This window comes from Pituophis catenifer, unplaced genomic scaffold, assembly GCF_029215685.1.
Source record: "Pituophis catenifer annectens isolate HBS135680 unplaced genomic scaffold, rPitCat1.0.hap2 SCAF_2, whole genome shotgun sequence".
Classification (NCBI taxonomy): domain Eukaryota; kingdom Metazoa; phylum Chordata; class Lepidosauria; order Squamata; family Colubridae; genus Pituophis; species Pituophis catenifer.
In genome coordinates this window covers 98,804,043-98,828,413 of record NW_027256882.1, presented here as the reverse complement: position 1 = coordinate 98,828,413, position 24,371 = coordinate 98,804,043, and the positions used below count along the sequence as shown (strand labels likewise).

Below are 24,371 nucleotides of genomic sequence, written 5' to 3'. Positions count from 1 at the left end.
CACATGGCACCCTCGTCTTCGAAGAACTTACCAAAATGGTGATGCCATGATGTAAAGGACCCATCGTTTGGACCATTTCCCTGTCCTCATCATTCCGATATTCCCATTCTGCACCCATGTGGATGAAAGTTTTGGAGTCTGGCACATAGTTGTTTTCATTTAGAATAAATTTCCCTGTTTCTCGGTTCTTGATCGCTAAAAACAAAATAAGAAATATGAAGTCAAGAGATGTCCAGTGGCTTCCCCTTCCTTCTCATTTTTATTTTTTTTCCAGCGTGCAAAGAAACTAGAAGTCACAGAAGTGACTTCTTGCTTTATTTACTTTACTTGGAGAATTCATCAAAAAATATCACCAGAAAAATTTCTATAAACATTTTAGTATTAACAAAATAAAATTTACTACAAAGCAACCAAAATATCCTATCTAGTTATTCCTACCCACCACCCTCACCCCAAAATAAAAAATTGGGAAACCTTGTTTCTTATCTATGACAAAACTGAGAACCCTCTGGTTCTAAGTCTGTATTCAAGTTTCTATAGTCAGAAATTGTTTGCATTCTTTCTTCTCTACCTTGAGAAAAAAGCAACGGTAGTTCCTAATGTCCTACCCAGAGTTTTGGAAAAATGAGGATTTCTTTATTTTTATCTGGCTGCCTAACTGTCAAATTTCTCAAGGCAGTGTACTATGTGTTCTAAATGTGGTAGACTATGAATTATATTATAATTCACCTTAGACAATAGTACAAGGCTTGTTGTACTATTGAAACCTAAGGCTTGTTATATTTCTTGGAACCTAACAAGGACATGGCAGATTCTCCCACCTCCTCCAAACTGTAGTTTAATGAGTTTCAAACTGGCTACTATTCTTGGATAATACATAGCTATATATTGATTGCAGTTGTATGGGCGCAAATTTGTAGGTTTCATTATTGGCTGATTTCAAAAAAAAGGAAAATAGTTTAATTTGACAGACAGAAATCCTCAAATAGAGTCAATGACCGAAAACCATGTATGTTAAATATGAAAAAACTTTTCTCCATGAAAGGCGATTTCATTGTACCAAGCTTCTTCGAACTTGAGAATTTTACACAATCTTCCCTCTTTTCATATACAACTCTGCCACAGCTTTTATATCTCTCTTCTTGTCACTGCTAAATTTGCTGGCCCACGTCTACATTAAAACACGTAAGGAATATTTTCTCTTTCAAAATAATAGTCAGACATGACAGCCTTGTACATTTACTGCCCTTTTTCCCAACTGCTTCAAGAGTCATTTGTGTTGTCAGCACCCATACGTTCATCAGATTTACAAAAACAGAAGGTTTTTATCTTGCTCATGGTTTTTCAGAAATGGTTTGCCTAACGTAAGGAATATGTCTGTGCAATGAACATTATTAATCGCAGACAGCTGCAGAGAACAGCAATTCACGAAACATATCTCTTAAAACAAAGCTTGGATGATTCATAGAAAAGTTACTAGGTCAGTGGACATGAATCTGCTTCTAATTAATTACAGCCTACAAGACAATGCTTCTTATTGATCCACTGAGCTGTAAAGATTGAGAGCTTCAATAATTATTGAAACTTTGCTTGATTGAACGTTCTTGCTGCAGCTGGCTTAGAACTAGAAAGAAGGACCAAGAGGATAGATGCTGGAGATGTAAGCAAAAACACATCTGGTAAATCTGATGCACAGGAAATGTGGGCTCTGCAGAATACATTGCACAATTACATTGAGTAGAAATGACATATGATTTGTTTATTTATTTATTAAATGTGTATGCTGCCAGACTCCAAGTGATTCTGGGCATTTATTATTTCAAAGCCAAATTTTAGGAAAGTTAGACATACTATTTCAAAGAGCATGTACTAAGTTATTTAGTACGGTAAAGTTCAAATTATGATCCAAATAGGATCTGTGAATTTTTAAACTTCTATATATTTGTGTAGAGATTTTGTTTCTTAAATTCCTCTCTACACAATAGAACTTATTTCACCACCACTTCTACAACAAAAAAGGATCTGGCTGGAAACAAATACATTTGTAGGTTGCTTTGATTAAGAGAATACAATGTAAAATATTGCATGCTTGGAGTTCTCCAAGCATGAGTTTGGGACATATAGAAACAATTTCACTGCAAAACCAAATAAACTCAGAGAATTCCAGCAATGAATGTAACATGCAAACATGGAGTTATCCATATTTGCTACTAGTTTGGTTTTCAACCTCAAAACTGATTAAAATTGCTCTGCCCAGCTTCTATATCGTTGCATTAGTGCTATTTTAGTTCTACAAAAAGGTTCCCCGACTCAATTAAAATATATTTTATAACCAGAATAGTATTTCAGCTAGTCAGAAAAAGCATATCCATGAGCAAATGCTGACTATGATGCAATATGATACGTACCGAGATTATGAACAGTAGGATCGGATTCTTGTATAAGTAAATGCCTGGCACCAGCTGGAATGTCAAACATCTTGAGGTATCCTGCAAGAAAGCATCAAAACTATTAACAATAACTTTTATAAGCAAAAGAAAAAAAAATCATGAATATCTGCTGTATTTTATTTTATATAGTAGATGCCATCTAACTCCTTTTAAAAAACATTTTTGCAGCTCCAGAACTGACTTAAACCATAATTGCCAAAGATTGGTAGCGTAGTTTACTATCAGAAAATGCATAAACATGGCAATCTTTGCTCTAAGACTGGTTTCATATAGTGCACATATCTTCGCACCATCACGTTGTCCACTGAGAAATTTCTCTCAGTCTTGCCTGCAAATATTCCAAGCAACCTGTAGCCATGAAGAAATTTGCCCATTTTAACTTGTGAGTTCTAAGCCACCTTTTGTTTCTTTTCTAAGGAATGTAGATGCTTCCTCTCAAACCCAGGTGTGTTCATCTGAGTTTACAACATTTTAAAATCGTAATATACTCTTCAAATTAAAACATCAAGAATAAAATCAGTACAATATATTTAAAAGGGACTTTACAGATAAACCTAGTCCAGGAGTGGGCAATTGTGGCTCTTTTACAACCTGTGGACTTCAACTCCCAGAATTCCTGAGACAATTGCCCACCCCTGACCTAGTCCTTTCCGTTATTCAGTGCTGGAATCAACTATATCATCCTTGACAACTTGATGCAGACTCCACCTGAAAACCTCCAGCATGGGGGAACCCACTACTCGCCCACTGCTTTATGACTTTTACCATCAGGAGATTCCTAATATGCAGCCTGAATCTCTTATTTCAGCCCACTGGTCTTTATCCTACAGCCAGTTTCAGCACATTTCCAGATGACTGCTTTTTTAGATATTTGTAGCAACAGCAATAGCACTTAAAGATATATTCTGCTTCATAGTGCTTTACAGCCCTCTCTGAGTAGTTTACAGAGTCCGCATATTGCCCCCAACAATCTGGGTCCCCATTTGACTGACCATGGAAAGAAAGGCTGAGTCAATCTTGAACCAGTCAATATCGAACTCCTGGCAGTGGGCAGAGTTAGCCTACAATACTACATTCTAACTATTGTGCCACCATGACTCAGTATATCAACAGCCTATATTTGTAGCTAAACATTTGCGGCTCCTTCAACCAAAAGATTTAGTTCTCTGAACCCTGGTCATCCTGGAACTCCTCCTTTAAATCCCCTTAACCTCCTTAAACCCCTGTTGCCATGTCATTTTTACTCTGCAGCCTAACAGCACAAGAGTATAAAAGAGCTATAAAAAGAATGTGGAAGTGGTGTTCCATATTTATTATCGAGAAATTTCAATTAATTAAACAAAATGACTTTATTTCCTCTGATATCTGGTTTTCCCCTTCTCCTCTTTGTAAAACATGGCATACTGATAATGTGGAGAAACTGAACAAGAGAATAAAGAGAGAGATAGGGTGCCAATGCATAACATACAATTCATTCTGACCTAGTCATAAGGCTTTTGTAAAAATAAAATGGGGTAGCTCCATAGAAATCATCTTGCATTCCTGGAAGAATAAAAGCAGGAAACAAAAGTAATGATTATAAATACAGGATGGAGCCTTTGAGCCAGACTCAAAAGGGAAAGGTGATTTAGAGTGCACACTGATGTTCACATCACATCTGTTGGCAACTCTTTTAAGACAACAAGGAACCAAAAGCTGTGGCGTACACATCCCTGTTTGCTCCCAATTAACTTTTCCTTTTTGAATCAAGATCACTGCACAATCTTAGTCATTTTATCTACTGTATTTTAAAGGCTCACTATCCTCTTTATTCCTAAACACGCAGGGTTGGATAGGGAAAGAAAACCACTATTTTTCCTCCTAGAGAAAAGAACCTTTTATGCATAGATCTCAGCTTATTTGTTCAATTCCGTCTTTTCGCTGTTGTCCAAGTTGAAGAACTCAACTTTTTGACAAGATTTTTTGCCCTCCCTGACAAATAGACATGATGCAAAATGGAAAGATTTTTGCAAGTCAGACAATAACCTAGTTTAGAATGAACAACCAAGAAAGCAGAAAGTCTGAATGTATCCAACACTCTGGTTTTAAGGATGAGGTATTAAGACAGACAAATATTTCAGCAGGGGCCAGTGGTGGTCTGAATGCAGTGCTGATTTGCTTTCTTTTAAGACCTTGTTTAAAGAGTTGCAACAGTGGTCAGAATGGAAGGACAGAAGCCCTGAAAAGGGACAAAGATATAAGCAGGTCTGAAAATATCTATTTCCCCCAGTTTGGGGGGTATGTATTTTTCTTTGGTTCACTTTAAGATGGTAGTGGGACAATTGATAGATGCTCCTCAAAGATGTTGAGAAATGGGGGATACAGATGACAATGTCTGCGTTAAATTAAACTCACTTATTGGAGTCAGATTCAAAAGACTCTTTCTGAGTAGACTAACATAGAATTCTGTTTCATGGTTTGAATAGACCAAGACATCATCACATGACAACATGTCTCAGTCACATAAATTAGGGTTTTCTTTTTATATTGATTTTATTTAAGAAAACATGTTTCCATCAGAACCTGTTCAAGACCAGCATTTGATGCAGCAAAGGAAATATGCTGTTAAAGAAATTCTTGAACTCCTTTTAAAATTAAAACATACTTTTCTGGGGCAAGTATATTATATTTAAATAAGAACAACCTTGTTTCTTTGGTGCCCTGGAGAATGTTCCTTTAACCACTTTGCAATGGGTGTTGTCTCCACCGCACACACCACATTTATCTTCTTGCTTTGATGAGCCTATTACTTTGTCACAGCCGACTTTCTGAAACCAAGAAAAAAATAATCCATTCATTTTGTTTGTAAGAGAATTTTTTTTTAATGATAACAAGATCGAGATATTTAAGCAGGATATTCAGAACTAAAATATAAGTATGTTCCTGAAATAATATATTGACAGTCCCACGGGGCCTTATTTCAAGAACAGAAGAACTCTTTTCAGTTTAAGTAGATATTTGATTTTTTCCCCCACATCTATTTTAAATAGTGAAAATCATAGAGCTAGAGTTTCATATCTATAATCCCTTAGAAAATAACACCCAAAAAACCCATATGTTTCTCTTTCTCAGTTTAAAGACATCACACTTTAGTAAGTCTGTCCTCAAGTTACATATCATGGAAATGAGCTGAACACAAGGTTTATTTAAAGCAGATAACTTGAAGACTGAATGGTAGGTATGGTTTTGGTTAAGAATTGCTGAAAATTGTACCCAAGCATATCTAGAATGACTGTATCACATGACAAACAATAAATAGCTATCTTTATCTATATCAGGGTCACTTTTTTGGGGTTATAGGTAAAACTTTGGAAATTGCTAAAGTGCTATAAAAATCATGTATGTGGTGGCTCAAAGTAACACTAGAAAGACATGAACAATTCATTAACTAACAGATATTCTTTCTAAACACTGTCCTTATGGAACATTCCATAATTTCATAAGAGCCATGGTGGGATATGACATCCCACCATGTTAGAGTGCAGTAGTGCAGGCTATTTCTGCTGACTGCCGGCTGCCAGCAATTTGGCAGTTCAAATCTTACCAAACTCAAGGTTGACTCAGCCTTCCATCCTTCCGAGATCAGTCAAATGAGGACCTAGATTGTTGGGGGCAATATGCTGACTCTGTAAACTGCTTAGACTGGGCTGTAAAGCACTGTGAAGCGGTATATAAGTCTAAGATCTATTGCTATTCCAACATGCACTAGGAACTAAAAGAAGAGTTTTAAAAGAAGAGTTTAAGGATTGTCTAGTTGACTGGATCTATGTGGTCATCTACTGCATGTGCTTATAGATAGCAATCACTATTTCCTTGAATAAAAACAAATTTAACAATTTGTTTAACAATTTGTTAACAAAAACAAATTTAGAAGCGTGCTCAAAAGCCATTCTAAGCTAAGTACGTAACACAGTCACAACACATCAATGTGTCTCTAACCATATCACTTAATTTCTTTCCATCTTAAATCTCTAACTTTTAAAGCATTCTACAGTTGTGGAACACAGTTATTTTTCTTGGGATGCTTTGGAGAATTTTCTCTCCACATAATGACTTTTTCCCCTTTAAAAACTGTTGCACTTCAACAAATACTTTCCTTTTAAATACTTGTTTTCACATATTATAATCCCCTCCCGAGGATTAAGTTCACTATTAGTAAATATTATGATTTGAAAAATATTCTGCCACCTCTAATAAAACAGTAAAGTACTACACATCTGATTTCTTTTAAAATATCATTCAATATAATTTCTATAGTTTATAGAATTTTTTATAAATTAGTCAGGGAAGGGGAAAAACTAGCCCATTATAGCAATAGCACTTAGACTTATATACCGCTTCACAGTGCTTTACAGCCCTCTCTAAGCAATTTACAGTGTCAGCATATTTTCCCCAACAATCTGGGTCCTCGTTTTACCTCAGAAGGATAGAAGGCTGAGTCAACCCTGAGCCAGCGAGTATCGAACTGCCAAACTGCTGGCAGTTGGCAATCAACAGAATTAGCCTGCAATACTGCATTCTAACCACTGCACTGCCACAGCTCATTGTAATTTTAATATTATTCTTACAGATAGAAAAATGGAAAAAGATATATCTGAAACAGATATAACCTACCAGGCATTCTCCTCGCATACAGATACTGTGCAAATCCTTATAGGAGCACCGTGTTCCATCATGTACCAATCTTTTCATATACACCACATCATTAGTCTCCTTGGACTCGCAGTAGAGATGGCATCTTTCTTTAGCTATAAGGGAAAATATTTGGGTAATTTATCTTCTTATTATGGAATTTTGTAAATGTTGATTCAATGGAGGTTTTGTGGTGAGGTCAAAAATTTTAAGCAACTTGTCCAAAGAGAGAAATTTAGAGCCATATTCTAGAAACTGGAATTATACTTCGAACCAAATATTTAATAGGGAATATTTGTAGATTGTATGAGTTTCCCCACTTCATCCTCATCAGTGTAGCTTCTATTTCAGAGTTCCTAGTTAGCAGAATCACAAAACCATCTTGGGGATAGATTTGGGAATTGAATATCCCTGCATGGCATGAAGTGAGAGAAAGCGATTCTACCATCTTAATGAATCGACCCTTAAAATACAATTCTATAAAAATGTTTCATTTGCTATTACAGTCAATCATGCATAACATATACCTTAATTCAATTAAAGTACAATGGATAAATTGAGTGATTCTGCAGCCTAAATAATTCCTACTATGAAGTGCATACTCATCTGTCTGAAAATATGCTCTCCTCTGAAGAGAAACTAGAAACACTTGACAGTATGATAGGAGATAAGGATGGGCAACTATGGCCCCTTTGCAATCTGTGCAGGGGTGGGTTCTACTTACCTTTACTACTGGTTCGCAACAGGAAGAAGCTTCTGCGTGTGCGCAGATCGCCAATGATGACATCCGGGGCGGTGGGTGGGGCCTCCTGCCCATTTTACTATCGGTTCTTGCGAACCGGTCTGAACCGGGGGCAACCCACCACTGAATCTGTGGCTTTTAACTCCCAGAATTCCTAAGTCAGCATGGCTGGCTAGGAATTCTGGGAGTTGAAGCCCATAGGTTGTGAAGGGGGCCTAGTTGTCCATCCCTGATCTGAGGGTTAATGCTAATGAACTGCAGTATTTCTGCATACAGGACATTCCAGTTTTTAAAACTGGGCAGAGTTATCCTGGTCTGCTCTGCTAAGGATGAAATGAAAAAGATAAATTGTGCGAACCATCAGTATGTTCATATGGAAGCCAGTGATGCTTCATATTCTGATATTCAAAAACGGGATCCCACTGCCTGCACTGCTCCTCTCTGAAGTCTTCATCACCATCAGGACAATCTTCACTATTGCATAGCTGAAACTCATAGCTTGGCCCAAAACATGTGCGGCCTCCATTAGCAGGGCTAGGGAAAAGAACAAGTAATACTAATGAATGATTCTAGATCAATAATATAATAGACTGTTGCATTTTATTGGAACTGGAAAAGTGGTATCTCACCAGATATTGGATTTAAATTCCCAGGAACTCCGCTCAGAAAAGTTCAAGAATTTAAAGAACTGCAGTCCAACAATGTCTGGAATGCTACAGATTCTTTATTATAGGTAGTCGTCAACGTACGACCATAACTGAGCCCAAAATTCATGTTGCTAAGTGAGAAATTTGTTAAGTGAGTTTTGCCCCATTTGATGATTTTTATTTCCACATTTGTTAAGTGAATCGCTGAATTAGTAGCAAGTGAATCTGGTTTCCCCCTTGACTTTGCTTGTCAAAAGGTCGTAAGAGGGGAATCACATGACCATGGGACACTGCAACAGTCATAAATGTGAATCACTTGTCAAGCATCCGAATGTAAATCACATGACCATGGGAGTGCTGCAATGATCATAAGTGTGAAAAATCATCGTAAGTCACTTTTTTCAGTGCAGTCATAACTTTGAACAGTCACTAAGTGAAGTATTGTAAGTCGAGGACTACCTGTACTTATTTATTGTTCATTTCCAATATTAATTTCCAATGGTTTCCAAAATCTGAACACGTATGAGGTAGGAAGGCACATTCTTAGTCTCAATATCTACAATATATTCTTAGTCTCAATATCTACAATATGACCTAATGGGATATATGGATAAATATGAAACCCTGAGCATGCACTATGCTGAAATAGTTGTGGGTGAGATACAATGTTGATTGTATGCTTAAGAAAGAGATCCTGCAAGCAAAGCTAGGGGAGATTATCCTTTCCCTTCTGCAGCCTCTACATAACCTTAAAAGACACACTGGAAATTTGGGGAGTAGACAGAAGGGACTTCTCAGTGGGAATGTGGGGAATCAAGTAAACAAAAAGAAGAAAAGATTATTTCTTAAGTATGTAGTGCAGGCTGACTCTGCCCACAGCCAGGAGTTTGATCCTGACAGGCTGCCGGTTGACTCAGTCTTCCATCCTTCCAAGGTTAGTAAAATGAGGACCCAGATTGTCAGGGGCAATATGCTTACTCTGCAAACCACTTACAGAGGGCTGTAAAGCACTGTGAAGTGGTATGTAAGTTTAAGTGTATCCATTGCAGTCAACCCAACTCGTGGCAGTTTTCAGCAGTTAAAAGAGATTAAGTATGACTCACTTAAGAATAGCTGGGTTTCATTCATAATCATCTTGTAGAATAGAAGAAACACCTGAATACACACGCACACATTAACTATGAAACCTTTAATGCAGCACTCAAAGTGATTATGATATTTGTCTGACAGGTTAAGAACCCAGTCCAAATTTTTCATTTATTGCTTGGATAATTGAACTTCCTAAATCTTGCTGTAATTTATTAAAGAGATTATGCATCAAATATTTATCTTATTACTTTTTAACTTACCACTGTATTTTCTCATGTTGCCTTTTGTGCTATTTTTAGATTTTGTTACTTTACATGAAGAATACATAATAATGATTTTTTTTTTATTTAATAGCACCAGAAGTGGTACTGATTTCTTTTAAGTCCCTGAATGCTCAATTTGCTGTCTGGCAAAAATAAACTTCTCTTATATCTTCTCTGGTTTCAGTAATAAACACAAAAACATGATACTTATAAACAGTGGTGGGATTCAAATAATTTAACAACCGGTTCTCTGCCCTAATGACCAGCTGGGTAGGTGTGGCTTGGTGGTCATGTGACTGTGTGGGCATGGCCAACTCAACGTCACTCACGTCGATGGGTGCTTCGCCTTAGCTATTACAATGTAATAAGGGTTAACAAGAGAGGCAGTATCTGTAAGCAGGGCAATAAAGATTAGGCTAGAAAGAACACCAGAATGTTTCCTACCTGCCTTCCTTACCTAGCCCTGTAAAGTAGAAAAAAACAAAAGGAGATTTCTTCCAACAATTGGTTCTCCAAACTGCTTAGAAAATTAACAACCGGTTCTCCTGAATAGGTGCAAACTGGCTGAATCCCACCACTGCTTATAAAATGATTTTGTGGTTCATTTCGAACAATTGATGACAGATTTGTGATCAGATAAGGCACGAAGAAATCTATTGAGCATAAATTTGTTTCTTCCAAGTAAAATCAATGGAATTGCCTTGCAAAACGTGAAATAAGCGTGAATCTGAAGCAGGGGTGAAATCCAGCAATTTCTTACAGGTTCTGGAGAATCGGTAGCAGAAATTTTGAGTGGTTCGGAGAACCAGTAGCAGAAATTTTGAGTAGTTCGGAGAACCAGTAGCGGAAATTTTGGGTGGTTCGGAGAACCGGCAAATACCACCTCTGGCTGGCCCCAGAGTGGGGTGGGAATGGAGATATTGCAGTATCCTTCCTCTGTCACACCCACCAAGCCATGCCCACAGAACCGGTAGTAAAAAAAATTTGAATTTCACCACTGATGTAGAGGCGCACTGATCTTAAAGTTAACAGGACATTTTAGTGAAAATAAAAGTACTTAATTTTTCATTATTTCAGTTAAACACCACAACAGACTTTCACATATATGTTTCTTATATTAGAAAGGGACATCTTACACACAGACAAAATCCAGTTGAGTCTCTTTTGGTTTTACTACAAAGTGAATAGATAACTTGCATCTTAAAGTATTCTGCAGTTTAGAAATTTGGATGCAGGTTGCCTATTAAAAAAAGGCAGCGACTGGGGAAACAACAGCAGGGTTATCTTTGATCATAGTTAATATTCATTTATAAAATGTATTGCATTACTATTACTTTCATTCATTAGAATTCCCAAGCAGGACGCACAACAGATTGAAATCTATTAAATTACATACCTTAAACTCATCAAATTAATTCTTTTAAAAGGAATGACAATAAGAAAATGAAATAGTATTATATACTATGGACTAGTACAGTGATGGCTAACCTTTTTGCCATTGCATGCCAGTAGGGGGGGGAGGGTCGTGCGTGCGCGTGCCCACACCCATAATTCTATGCGCCCTGCCCTGCACATGCACGCGCAACCCCGCTCCTGGCATGCGATGGCCTGGTAGGCCCGTTTTTCTTTCTTATCTGGTTCCAGACCCTCTCTATTTATCTGGGAAAGGCGAAAACAGCCTTTCCCACTCCCTCGGAGGCTCTCCAAAGGCCTGAAACGACCCATTTCCCAACTCCCGGTGGGACAGGAAGTGACATTTTTTGCTGTCCCCAGTCTCCACAGCCTCTCTAGAAATCTCTAGGAGCCTCTCTAGGAGCCTCTTTAGGAGTCTCTGGAGGCTGGGGACAGCAAAAAATGTCACTTCCTGTCCCACCCGGAGTTGGGATATGGGCCGTTTCAGGCCTTTGGAGAGCCTCCGAGGGAGTGGAAAAGGCTGTTTTTCCCCTTCCCAGATAAATAGAGAGGATCTGGAGCCAGGTAAGAAAAAAAACGGGCCTTCCCCATGCCCCCCAGGCCCTCTGGAGGCAGGAAACAGCCTGTTTCCCTACTTCTGGTGGGCCCAGAAGGCCTGAAAATCAGCTGGCCGGCAGGCGCATGTACCCCAGAGCTGAGCTGGCGTGTCCACTGATATGGCTACGCGTGCCACCTGTGGCACGCGTGCCAGAGATTCGCCATCACGGGACTAGTATATGGATATTATAGGATAGGATAGGATACTATGGATATTATAGTACAGTCCTAACACAATCTGCCACAATATTGTGTGCTCTGTTCTATTTTATCTTTCCAGTAGTTTCGCAGTGAAACAAATACAAGAGCAAGGCAATGGCTATAAACTATTTATAATTTAGCTTAATCCTTAGTCAGAACTAAGCAATTTTAAAAAATAATTTGTGTTAGTTTAACAACATTATTGCAAATCCATTGAAGACATCTAAACTAAAATCCATTATCAAAGGGCATAATTTGATTAAATTCAACTTACTGTGGATTGTCACATTGGCGTGTCCGGAATTTCACTCCTGTTCCGCAAGTTCGGGAACAGGAACCAAATTTACTCCATGCTCCCCAGTTTCCATCTTGCTTCAAGATATCTGGAGTTAACCAGATACAGTGACCTTTAAAACAATGCTAAAAGAGAAAAATATACAGGTATGCATATTTTTGAAATTCATCAACTTTGTTTTCTTGGCAATTGGGCCTAGGTTGAAAGGAATTGTTGTTTAAAAAGAAATACTACTCCAAAAGAAACCACTAGTTTCTCATATATGCATTTTTCATATATTATTAAAATTCAGATGTTTGAACTGCTGCCATTGAAAAAAAATGCTGCTAGAGTTTGATACTTTGCTTTTGATTTGGTCCATTGCACGTCAGTTCATACCTACCCATCTGTAACCCAGATATAGCTTCCTCAGTTATGTAGCTGAATCTCCAGAAGGAAAAATAAAATAAAACCTGCCCCTATTGTACTATGTCAGTTCCCTGGGTAGACCTAGAGGACTGCAGGGAGACAAATGTGCTAATGGAGCAACAATAAAATGGAGACAGAAGAAAGTGATCTTCTTATTCAAAATTCACACTTTCTTTTCCCAAATTTTCAAAGCAGGTTGCCAGTTCAAAAGCACATCCTAGGGAAACATGTGAAAAGTGTAGTACAGGTAGTCCTTGACTTACAACCACAATTGAGCCTAAAATTTATGCTGCTAAGGGGAAAATTTGTTAAGTGTTTTGTTTGTCATAAAATTTGTTATGAGTTTTTTCTCATTTTATGACTTTTCTTGCCACAGTTGTTAAGTGAATCAAAACACGGATGTAAATTTTGCGACCTTCAACATTGACTTGTCAGAAGGTCACAAAAGGGGATCACATGACCCCAGGACACTGCAACCATAATGAATGTGAGTCAATTGCCAAGGATCTGAATTTTGGTCATGTAACCATGGGGATGCTGCAACGGTCATAAGTGTGAAAAATGGTCATAAATCAGTTTTTTCAGTGCCCTTACAACTTCTAATGGTCACTAAACTGACTGTTGTAAATCATGGATTACATTTATTTATTTGTTTGTTTGTTTGTTTTCTGCCTTTATTATTTTTATAAATACGAAGGTAGCTAACATATCCAACACACTTTCCTCCTCCTATTTTCCCCACAAAAACCACCCTCTGAGGTGAGCTGGGCTGAGAGAGAATGACTGACCCAAAGTCATCCAGTTAATTTTCATGTCTAAGGTAGGAATAGAACTCATGTTCTCCTTCAAAAATAATGTTAAAATGCATTATTTGTTTTACAATCAATTAAAAATTGAATCTAACAACCAAAATCACAAATGTAAATATTTCTCTTTGGAGAAACATAAGATAAATAATTCCCAAGTTTAATGGCAACAAAAATTGAAACTAAATATTGATGACCCTAACCTGACAGATTAACAAAAATAAGAATCTGAGAAAAGCCAAAATTAATATATCACTATAATTGTTACACAAGACAGGTATTTATTGTTTTTCTACACGCAATAGGCAAGTTTTTGGAGAAACACCCAAAATTGATGTGGTCCATTGTATTCACAATAATATCAAACAGAGACAGCTAAACCCACATTACATCAGTAGAATACAATGTTGCTCCCCACCCTACACAAATGGATTTTATTTAATTAAAATCAGAGTGGTAATGTTTCAACAGCTGAAATCTACAGTTCTTTCTCAGTTATGATTTATAAACGAAATTCTGAACAATTTAATTGCAGGACTGAAGAAAAGCTTTTACAACAGCAAGTAAGAAAAAGGGCTTTAGCTAACATGTGCTTATAGTAAGCAGCAGGGAAGGAATATTTCTTTGTATGGTAACACTGATGGCCTCAGAAAACATTAGAAGCAATAATTATTTTGATAGTTCTATGAAGTATGTGAACATATAGAAACAGTAGTTTAAAAAACACAAACAAAATGAACCTCAATAGCTACCTGAACTCAACATTTTGGTAAAGAGAAAAATACAGTAAGGCCAATGCTAAGTAGTCCCCTCATCATATGCTCTATTTACATCTATGTGTGTTTTGAGTGCTACATCTTTAAATCCCTTGCTTTTTTTTTTTTTTTGCTATGGCAGGAAGCCCTATATTGATTGATTGTTTTTCTGAAGCTGCTTTCTTTGACCATAGCTCCATTAAAGTGAATTTCTAGAAAGGGGTTCTAGAATGGGTTTCCAAAGAAAAATGTGCCCCCTTTGCCTGAGAAAAAGGAGAAAAGAAAAAAACAATCAAGATTCCTTTTGGCTTGTGGAACAAAATTCAGAAACCTAGGAAAGTGAATCTACCTACAGTATATTTGTATCTGTATCTATCTGTATCTTTATCTCTGTCTGTCTGTCTGTCTATCTTTTATCTTTCTCTCTCTCTCTCTCTCTGTCCCTCTCTCTCTCTGTCCCTCCCTCCCTCTCTCTACCTCAAATGTATATAGCCACCATACAACCACTTTTATAATTTTTAAAATTATATATAATTTTTATGTTTTTATTATTAATAATAAAATAGTAGTAGCTATGTAAGTCTTTTAAATATATACCAAAGAAGAGTCTAATGCTGGGAACGATTAAGGCAAAAGAAGAAGGAGATGACAGAGAAGGAGGTGACTGGATGGAGTCACTGAAGCAGTAGGCATGAGGTTAAATGGACTCCAGAGGATGGTAGAGGACAGGAAGGCCTGGAGGAACGTTGTCCATGGGGTTGCGATGGGTCAGACACATCTTTGCAACTAACAACAGCAACAAAAGCTACACCTAATATGTTAAGTCTCCAGTTGTCTGCAAGCTTCCTCCTTCCTGGCCATAGTTTATATGGCTAGGATTGATCAAAATTGTATCCCAATCCCTTTGGCACTATGATATTGGGGAAGGCTTACTGTGTTACAAACCCATCTACATGAACCTTCTCTAAGAAAATATGAAGCTAGAAATACTTTCATAATATACTATCACTGCTTTATACCCGGATGTAATTGTAGGTCCTGGGCATGAATGGTTTGTCAGTATAAGAATCTGGGCATAAAGACACACGCACAGATGGTTATACACAATCATTCCCTAACTTTTTTTAATAATCATTTCCATAACAAATGTTGTGCCACTCGATCAGCCTTCAATTCTAGGCATTTGGCAGGAACTGTATGTGAAACACATGGCTAAACAAACACCCACCACCAGCAAAAACAGAGAAGGATGCATAATACAAAATGTGTTTTAAACAGAGAATGAAGACTACTTTAGCAAGGAATCAAGTAAAAACGTCCTGAATACCTCATAAAAGCAGGAGAAAAGACCATAATTTGTAGACCTGCTACACAGAAAACATTATTGATGATTTGGATGATCAGCAGATAACTAAAGTCAAGAATCTCTTCAATGTAATAGCCTAGGTCAAGATATGTTTGTATTATCACATGACTTTAAAGTATGAAAACCAGAAGTGGGTAATTGAAGAGGAATCTGAAAATAAATCTGCTATGGGTTAAATCTGCTCTAGGTTGTGTGCTTAGTGAGTTCATTTTTTCTAACAATTACTAATTTGCATCATGACTCTGAATTTATTGAGGAGAAGTTGCATATATTTAAATATTTGTTACAGTTGAATCAGAACAGCTTCAGAACAGCAGTCCAACATGTGCTTGCTTCTCTCACTGAAACTAGTACTGTCTTGGATAAGGTTGAATGTAGGGGTGAAATTCAGTTACCTTCCCTTCTGGTTCACAAATGTGCATGCGCCACACGGACATTCACTTCACTCGCACATACATCCGCAATGCACAAAGCCTTCTGCACATGTGCAGAGCAGTAGTGGGTTGCCCCTGGTTCGCACCGGTTCTAGAGACCCAATAGTAAAACCGGCGGGAAGCTCCACCCACCGACCCCGACGTCATCAAAACGCTTCTGCGCATGCGCAGAAGAGCAGGCACGCGGGCCCACTGAGAACCAGTAGTAAAGGTAAGTAGACCCCACCCCTTGCGCAGCGGCTTAAAATGTCACAAAAAAGCGACGTCATGATGTTTGCGCAGGTGGACAGAGCCTACCGCAGCTACCACTACCGGTTCGCCCGAGCCAGATAGAACCAGCTGCATTCAACCCTTGGTTGAATGCTTCAGCCACAAAGTTTTATGGGATTATATGTTATTGGAACATTTAATAATATTTCCAAATGAGTTTATTCATTACTGATAATGAATATATATATATATGATTTGTAGCTGTTACAGTCAAAATAGACTTCTATCAGTTTACATACATCTGTAAAAATAACAACAAAATATCCACAAAATGCAAAAACAGCCAACAAATAGACATAACACATTAACAGTTATAAAAATCACATAAACTATCAAAACCAATGGCTCCAACTCCTCCTGCTTTTCCCTACCTCCACTCACTGGAAATACATATAGATGTTTTAATTTTTTTTCTTGCAAATCACTGAAAGTCATGGGATTATGGCAAGCTATAAATTCAAAATAAACCCAACACTGGCCATGAAAAGTCAATACTTGATTTTCAGTGTTCTAATACTTGAGGATTGCCACAAGGAAAAGGGGATCAATCTATTCTCCAAAGCACCTGAAGGCAGGACAAGAAGCACTAATCAACGACAGAAGTAAGGTAAAAGTAAGGAGAACAATTAACCAGTGGCTTGCCTTCAGAAGTTGCAGGTGCTGCATTACTGGAGATTTTTAAGAAAAGATTAGACAGCTATTTGTCTGAAATGGTATAGAGGCTCCTGCTTGGGCATGGGGTTGGACTAGAAAACCTCCAAGATCCCTTCTAAGTCTGTTATTCTGTTAAAATATTTCTTTGACAATGTGCTATGCTAATCTATCACAATAGCCAACCTGGTTCTAAACGAAGTTGTTGGACAACAGTTCACTGACACAATTAAGGAGTTGATGTAATGACACTTTGCCTCCCAAATGCCGCCATGTAAACTCACGCTTGCACATGTAGCTAGACTCCGTAAGATTTCTTTTTTATTTTACTCCATTGGCCCTAGAGCTGTTACCTCCTTTGATTCCTTGAGATCCTCAGTAAATCAAGATCCCAATTGGGATCAACCATTACAAATGAAGGCAAATTACTCATATTCTCCCAATTATCCACCCAAAAATTATCCACCTTAGAAATTGTAATGATATACAAGAATGACCTTGGGAGAAAAGAGCTGCAGACTAGACAACAATCAGACAAGCAGTAATTGAGCCCACAGAATGAATATGGGCCTGGCAAAGGTCTCAGAAAAGACATCTTTAGTTTCTTGGACTGTAAAAGTTAGGGAGGAAGAGTTGTACTTGCAAGATTCTGATAGTGTACAGGTAGTCTTCAACTTACAAACATTTATTTATTTATTAACCATTTGCAGTCTGGCAACTGTCTGGCTTAAATCCAGTCCTCACACATATGCCACAGCATGCCCATAGTTATTTGATCAAAATTTGGGAGTTTGGCAACTGGTCTCTATTTACAATGGTTGCAGAATCTCAGGGTCATGTGAGCACCATTTGCAATTTTCCCAGCCAGCTTCCAACAAAGTCATTGGGAGAAGCTGGATTCGATTAATGATCACATAATTCATTTCACAACTGCATTGATTTATTTACCAACCTTGACAAGGCTTTAAAATTGGGTGCAATTCCTTGTTGCACCACCTTGTTTAGCCATGGAAATTCTGGTCCCAATTATGGTTGTAAGTTGAAGACTACCTGTAATAGACCTAGTATTGGGGGTGTACTTTTTAACTTTTTATGTTTTAAATGTGTCTCTGTAAGCTGCCCAGAGTTACCCTATAGTAGGATGGGCAGCCAATATATTTGACAGCTAGATAAATGAGAGAGAGGGAGGGAGGGAGGGAGGGAGGGAGGGAGGGAGAGAGAGAGAGAGAGAGAGAGAGAGAGAGAGAGAGAGAGAGGGAGGGAGAGAGGGAGAGAGAGAGAGAGACTATCTCAAAAAAGTAAAACAAACCAACAGAGTATTGGTAAGAGTACATTCTCCCACTATTACATCTAAACCAGAGAATCCACATCCCCCCATTTATCCCTTCTTTGTTAATGAGGGCATCCCCAGGCTATTCCTTTTGTACTCAAGGAAACTACTTCAAATCTGCTCTGCTTTCCTCTCTTCCTTCACCACTCGCTACTTCCCTCTTCCTTATCTGGCCCATAGAAAAATATCATCCAGAATAACATCTTCATGTTGTTCCTGTACTCTAACCACCGCACTCTTCATTGCAGATTTGCATTTCATTCTACTTCACCTCCAGTCCTAGGGATCCCTGGGAAACTAGAAAACCTCACACAAAGGGCCATAACTCTGGAGATCTTTGTTCTCTCCTGTTGTTCTGACCCGGTTAGCCCCATTGTTAACATTGGCGGTAGCTCAGCCTGCCAGTGCATTAACTTCAGCTCCTATTTTTATCTGCCGTTATTATCTTAATGTTACCACAAAGTGCTTCTACTAATGTTTCTATCACAAGATTAAATAAGAAAGGGGATAGTGGGCAGCCCTGCTTACTACCTTCTGAGGTTTCCTAATATTTTGGCTTGAAGAATAAAACATTGTGTTGATATCTGAAATATCCAGCTTTTTTTCTTTCTAATGCATAATCTTGCTCTATTATATTTTATTTATATAGTCTACATTCTTCTTCTGAATGTAATACATTTATCATGTATGTAATTTTCTTTCTGATCCTGTTCATTTGGCTTATACATTTGCCTGTTATTACTGCCTTCATGGCATCCCGTCTTGTTCTTTGCTCCACACAATTTTTATTTTAAAAGCTTATCAAAACTTGAACAGATGTTGCTTTGCTTGTAGGTTATAAAGCAATCTAGGATTCAAATGCTCAAAATGAGCAAATGGGAGCTTTCTAAGTTATATCCGATAATAACTAAGACATGATCTGGAATTCAGTTGGTGAAATTTCTGCTCACCCCAATCGATTAAAAATGTTTTTGAAACTACAATATAATCTATCCTTAAATGAAATTGGTCCCTACTTGAGTAATATGTAAATCCTTTTTTTGAAGGATTCATAATACCCCCAATACCAAAAACATGAGCACATATATTTGCATTAATGTCTGCAATGTCTCAGGTAGTAAAAGTTGCCTTTTATTTTTTATGAAAAGCTATTTTATCCCCTGGTGTACCTGCATCAGTATTTAAATTATCCCCTAGAATTAGTTTTTCCCAGCCAAATATATTCCAAGCTTTTATTATCTTCTTCATATATCCAATTTGGTTTTGATTTGGTGCATGTTTTCCCGAAAATAAGACCGGATTGTATATTATTTTTTGCTCCAAAAGACACATCAGGGCTTATTTTCTGGTTAGGTCTTATTTTGGGGGAAATACGCTAGTATATGCATCCATCTGGCTGACAATCTAAACTGGGGGCTTATTTTGTGGGTAGGGCTTATATTACAAGCATACTGAAAACTCATGCTAGGGCTTATTTTCTGGTTAGGTCTTATTTTGCGGGAAACGAGGTACATACCAAAGTTAAAGCTTTGTAAAAAAAAAAAAAAGTTCTAGCTTGTAAAAATAAACTTCCTCTCCCCATCTTTCTGAATCTTTTCCCTTTAAAGTTTATATTAGCTTTAAATAAAATACTGTTTGACAGAGAAAAAAAACCCTCTTCTGAATTGTTTTCCCCCAATACTCGACTTTCAAGGAATGATGGACTGAAGATGTATTTGCTTTTAGTAGAGCTGATGACTGTAGAAGAACAAGCAGCTGACAAATGAATTGGCCCCTTAAATTCCTCTCCATATACAGGGAAAGGCCTGAGATTAGTGCTCCATACAGATGCTCCCTACAATGTTCTCTGGCAGGTTTTAGAATTTTGGGAGCTGGGAAGGTCAGCTTTGCCCAAGCTGGAGTTTGAAGACTTTAAATGGACACTGGGTTTGCCCACTTCCTCTCTTAATCACTTCTGGAAGTGGCTTGTAAATTACTTTTTGAATAGTATGAATCTTTAGAAGGACAAGTTTTATTACACTGGGTGATTCTCCTTCAATCCTCAGCAAAAGAAGTTTCATCTACGTTTAACAACTTAAAGATTTTTTTTTTAAAAGAAAATAAGAAATAAGGAGGAAAAGATTAGAATGTTGATTTTGGAAAGTTATAAACAGATTAATCAGATTGACTCAAAATAAGAAATGAGACCCCTCCCTGTGATTTGTTTTAAATTCTATTAAAAATAAAAAGATTTTGAATCTAAGTGTAAAAAATATTTATATGGGAAAATGCTATAGATTAGAGAAAAACATTGTAAGAGGAGAACTTGAAGGCTGGTTGCTAGAGGTAACCAGAATGAACTAAAGATTATGATTAAAGGAGAGATAGGACCCTCTAATACTGAATGGGAAAAAGTATTTGAACTTTGGAAGAATTCAAGGCAACTATGTATTCAGAGGTTTCTCTTAAGATTGTCTGCTACTATTTTAAAAAGGCTATAGAAGAGGATACAGTTGACAATCAGGCTTTTTTTGGATATGAATTTTAAAAAGACAATCTATAAGAATGATATTGACAAAGATGATACACAGGGCCTAAAAATGAAACTGGCTGATGTTTAATAGCTAAAAGGGACACACAAATAATAAATCAGAAGAGTGCCTTGGATATATGGATTTCATCTCAGAAGAATAACTTGGACAACTTTCTTATTTTGTACTTACAAAAGTGATGTGTTATACTTCTGAAGGTGAACTGATCATTAAATGCTATGGAGATACACCTTCCTTTTTCCTGGGGGTTGGGGAACCATGGTTGGGGGCCATGGCCTATTTGCAACCGGGCCACGTGAGTGGTGGGCGGGTGCACACATGTATGTGCATGCAGCTCAATTTGCAGTAGGGCATCAGAATAGATAAGGGAACAGAAAATAATGTCCTATGACTTGTACTAGAGATAATGCCATACAAAATCTTCATGGGATCCTGATTTCATACAACAAAGGAAAAGAAAAAAAAATGTTCCCAGGTTTCCTATTTACAAAAATATCCATTCAGTTTCCCAAACCTTAGAATGAAAAAAGGAAAGATGATGTTATTGGGTGAAAATGTTTCCTATTTGAATTGCTTCACCAGGTTGTCAATAGGGTCTCAACTTTTGAAGCTATCATATAACAAGGAAAACAACTTGAAGGCAATATTTACCTTCAATGAAGACATGTTTATAATGCATAGTTTGGATAATCTATCAAGTGAATTGAATTAAATTAAAATACAGTAAAATCATATTGTTGCAATTCCTCTTTTTTTTTTTTTACATCAGAATCACTCATATATAATGAATGGCAATTACAGATATGACAAAATTATCATGCAATCACTGAGAATTGTGTAAATTAGACTTCAGTTGATTAATAATTATACACTAGATCTTTCTGTTGCTTTGACAGCACTAGGTAATAGGTAGCCAAGATTCCTGAATAGTCCTTAAATGATATCACATTATGGTTAATATAAACTGGGCTCTCCCAAATTATTTAACATAAACAGCTCCATTTATATAATGGGCTGATCTGAGAATGCTGTTGCACTAGAAATACATACTGTATGAGGACAGGAGTTTAAATGGTTTATCTTACTGAAATAAATTCCAGCCTACCTAATGTAATTAGACTCTGTCAGGAAATATCTGAAGTTCTTCTCAATTCCAGATTTTAACATTTTCAGATGTTTGATTTTGTAGTCAAATCCTGTTTGCAAAGAGGTATTATTTCTCTGTCTCTTCATGACATAGCTTTGCTATGACTAGTCTTGTCTATCTCATTGCATGTGCTAATGTGCAAAGAATGATCTTACGTGAAACCTGTCAAAAAAGACTGTGGAACCCATAAAAGTTATCTCTAATATTCCAAAATCTGTCTCTGTGGTGACTAACACAGCACATATTTATCCATCTGTTTCATGTCTGGGAGAAGCTGAGGTCAGCTTTCTCAGAGGGAAATCATCTGGACTGTGAAGATTGTCTTTGGCAAAATAAATATCTCCTGTTTAATTTCCTTTATGGAATGCTTATATGTATTTCTGTAAGTATTGTGAGGAGAAATTAGACTAAAAGGGTAGAAGGGAATCTACATAGAAACACCCTTAATGTTATTGCTCCCAACACAACTCAAAATAGTTCCTGCAGGGGTGAAAGCAAGGTAATTTTAGATATTGAACTTAAAGTGTGTTTCCTTTTTATGATCATGAGCTTGATTTCAGTTGTGAAATTCACAACTAATATTTTCCTTATTTCTTCTTTCCCAGTCTTTTCCCCTGTTTGATAACTGCCATATATTTGAATAAAAGAAATGGAGGAGAAAAAAAATAGAAAACAGATTGTGTGTTTAGGAAAAACACACAAGCAAAAAATGTTCCGTACAAGCAAAAACTTCTATGGGTTTTGGCAAATTCATACAGGTTATAGAATAGCAAAGAGTAATTCAATACTGAGGGGATTCAGTGATGTAGTAGTCTCTGAGTCCATCCTCTAAAAAGCATTATCACTGAGAGTGATGGTAAAATAATTCTCTGCAATTTAATAGTAGAAATGCCAGTTGCAAAACTATGTCCAGTGGTTTATATTTATACAAAGAGCATAATGAGAAATATGTAAGGCTCTGGACAATCCTCTGAATTTAAAAATTGCTAGCAATGCTTCAGGAGGATTTAGATTAATTCAGGTATTTTGGAAGATCCTCATTTTTAAGAAGATAACTCCAGAATCTTTTTGCCTCAGTCTTAATTTCACTGCAATGTGTGAAATGGTCCAAAACTGGAGGCACAGAGCTGTCTATTCTGAGAGTAACTGAGACATACAACAGTCAAATTGTTCCTTTACTTGCAAAAGAAATGTTCTCTTTCTTTTTGAGAAAAACATGCCAATGAAGATAACGTTTCAGGAAGGCTGAATTTTATACCAAAAGTCCAACTGAATTCAACACTGTGCTAGCTCCAAAGAATAGAGATGTAAGACTGCACAGTTAGGGTTTTAAACAGCCATTGGCTGCACAGAAGTTTGTGTAAAAGCACAGAAAGTTATTTAAGCTGATGCAAAAGGCATCATAACTTTCTGCTGTTTAAAGAAACATTGTCATAAGATTTATGAAAATTGAATGTGGTAGTATCTCATTGGGTAAATGTATAGGAACAGATTAAAGACCAATTTTGAAAGGCACAATTCTTAGGAAACACTTATTTTGCGAAATATAATTGGCAAATTAAAAAATAACAGAAAAAATATGTAAAAGGAGACCAGTACATGTAATATCATCCATCACAGACCAGATGCTTGTACTTTATCCAGTAAAGCTATTAAAAGGAGTATCTTTATCTGAGAAAATTCAGAGGTCTTAGAAAATCAAAACTTTTTTTCTCCATTTTGCTAATGGCAAAGCTCAGTTTCAGAAAGAAGTGAAGAAAACAGCTTACTTTCTGAGAAGAAAGGGAAGAAAATGTCATCCCAAAATCAGGTCTTTAGCAGAATGAAATGGATTTAGGAAATCAAATTAATCACACTGTTAGTTGGTAATTATCTAGCTAAGCATTTTGCCCATGAAGAAATGCAAAAAACCAGCCAGTAATTATCCTGCATTTCTGGATTAAGATTACATTTCTCTACTTAGAGCCTGATTGCTACCTGTTTCTCAAGGAACAAAATATAATGTCCTTGACTCAACCAGTTATTTCTTCTTGACCATTTCATCATTGGTGATTTGCAGCAGCATCTAGCTATTGCTTTGCTAACATATCAGACATGAAGATGGACTTTAGATCAACATAACGGTGGTGGTGTGAGTCAATCACCCTTCCAAGTGCTATAAATAACTAGTGGGGAAATCACTCTTCTTAGATATTACAAGCTAAGATGGTGAACAAACAAACATGAAAGCAGTTGAAGGTCTTTGTCTTCATCTTCAGGTTTTAGCAATCTCGCCTCAATAATTCCAACTCTGCTTTCGATACGT

General features: G+C 37.1%; 1 protein-coding gene across 1 annotated transcript in view; it reads right to left on the bottom strand.

The window, feature by feature from the left end:
* Positions 1–24,371, bottom strand: part of ADAMTS2 (ADAM metallopeptidase with thrombospondin type 1 motif 2) — a 282,339-nt gene that overhangs the window by 16,234 nt on the left and 241,734 nt on the right. Inside the window, exons 11-16 of the mRNA XM_070933879.1 lie at positions 12,348–12,493; positions 8,222–8,397; positions 7,104–7,237; positions 5,134–5,257; positions 2,409–2,489; positions 32–195 (exon numbers count right to left, since the gene is read on the bottom strand). Of these exons, the coding sequence (XP_070789980.1) occupies positions 32–195; positions 2,409–2,489; positions 5,134–5,257; positions 7,104–7,237; positions 8,222–8,397; positions 12,348–12,493 (825 nt within the window). The remainder of the gene's footprint in view (positions 1–31; positions 196–2,408; positions 2,490–5,133; positions 5,258–7,103; positions 7,238–8,221; positions 8,398–12,347; positions 12,494–24,371) is intronic.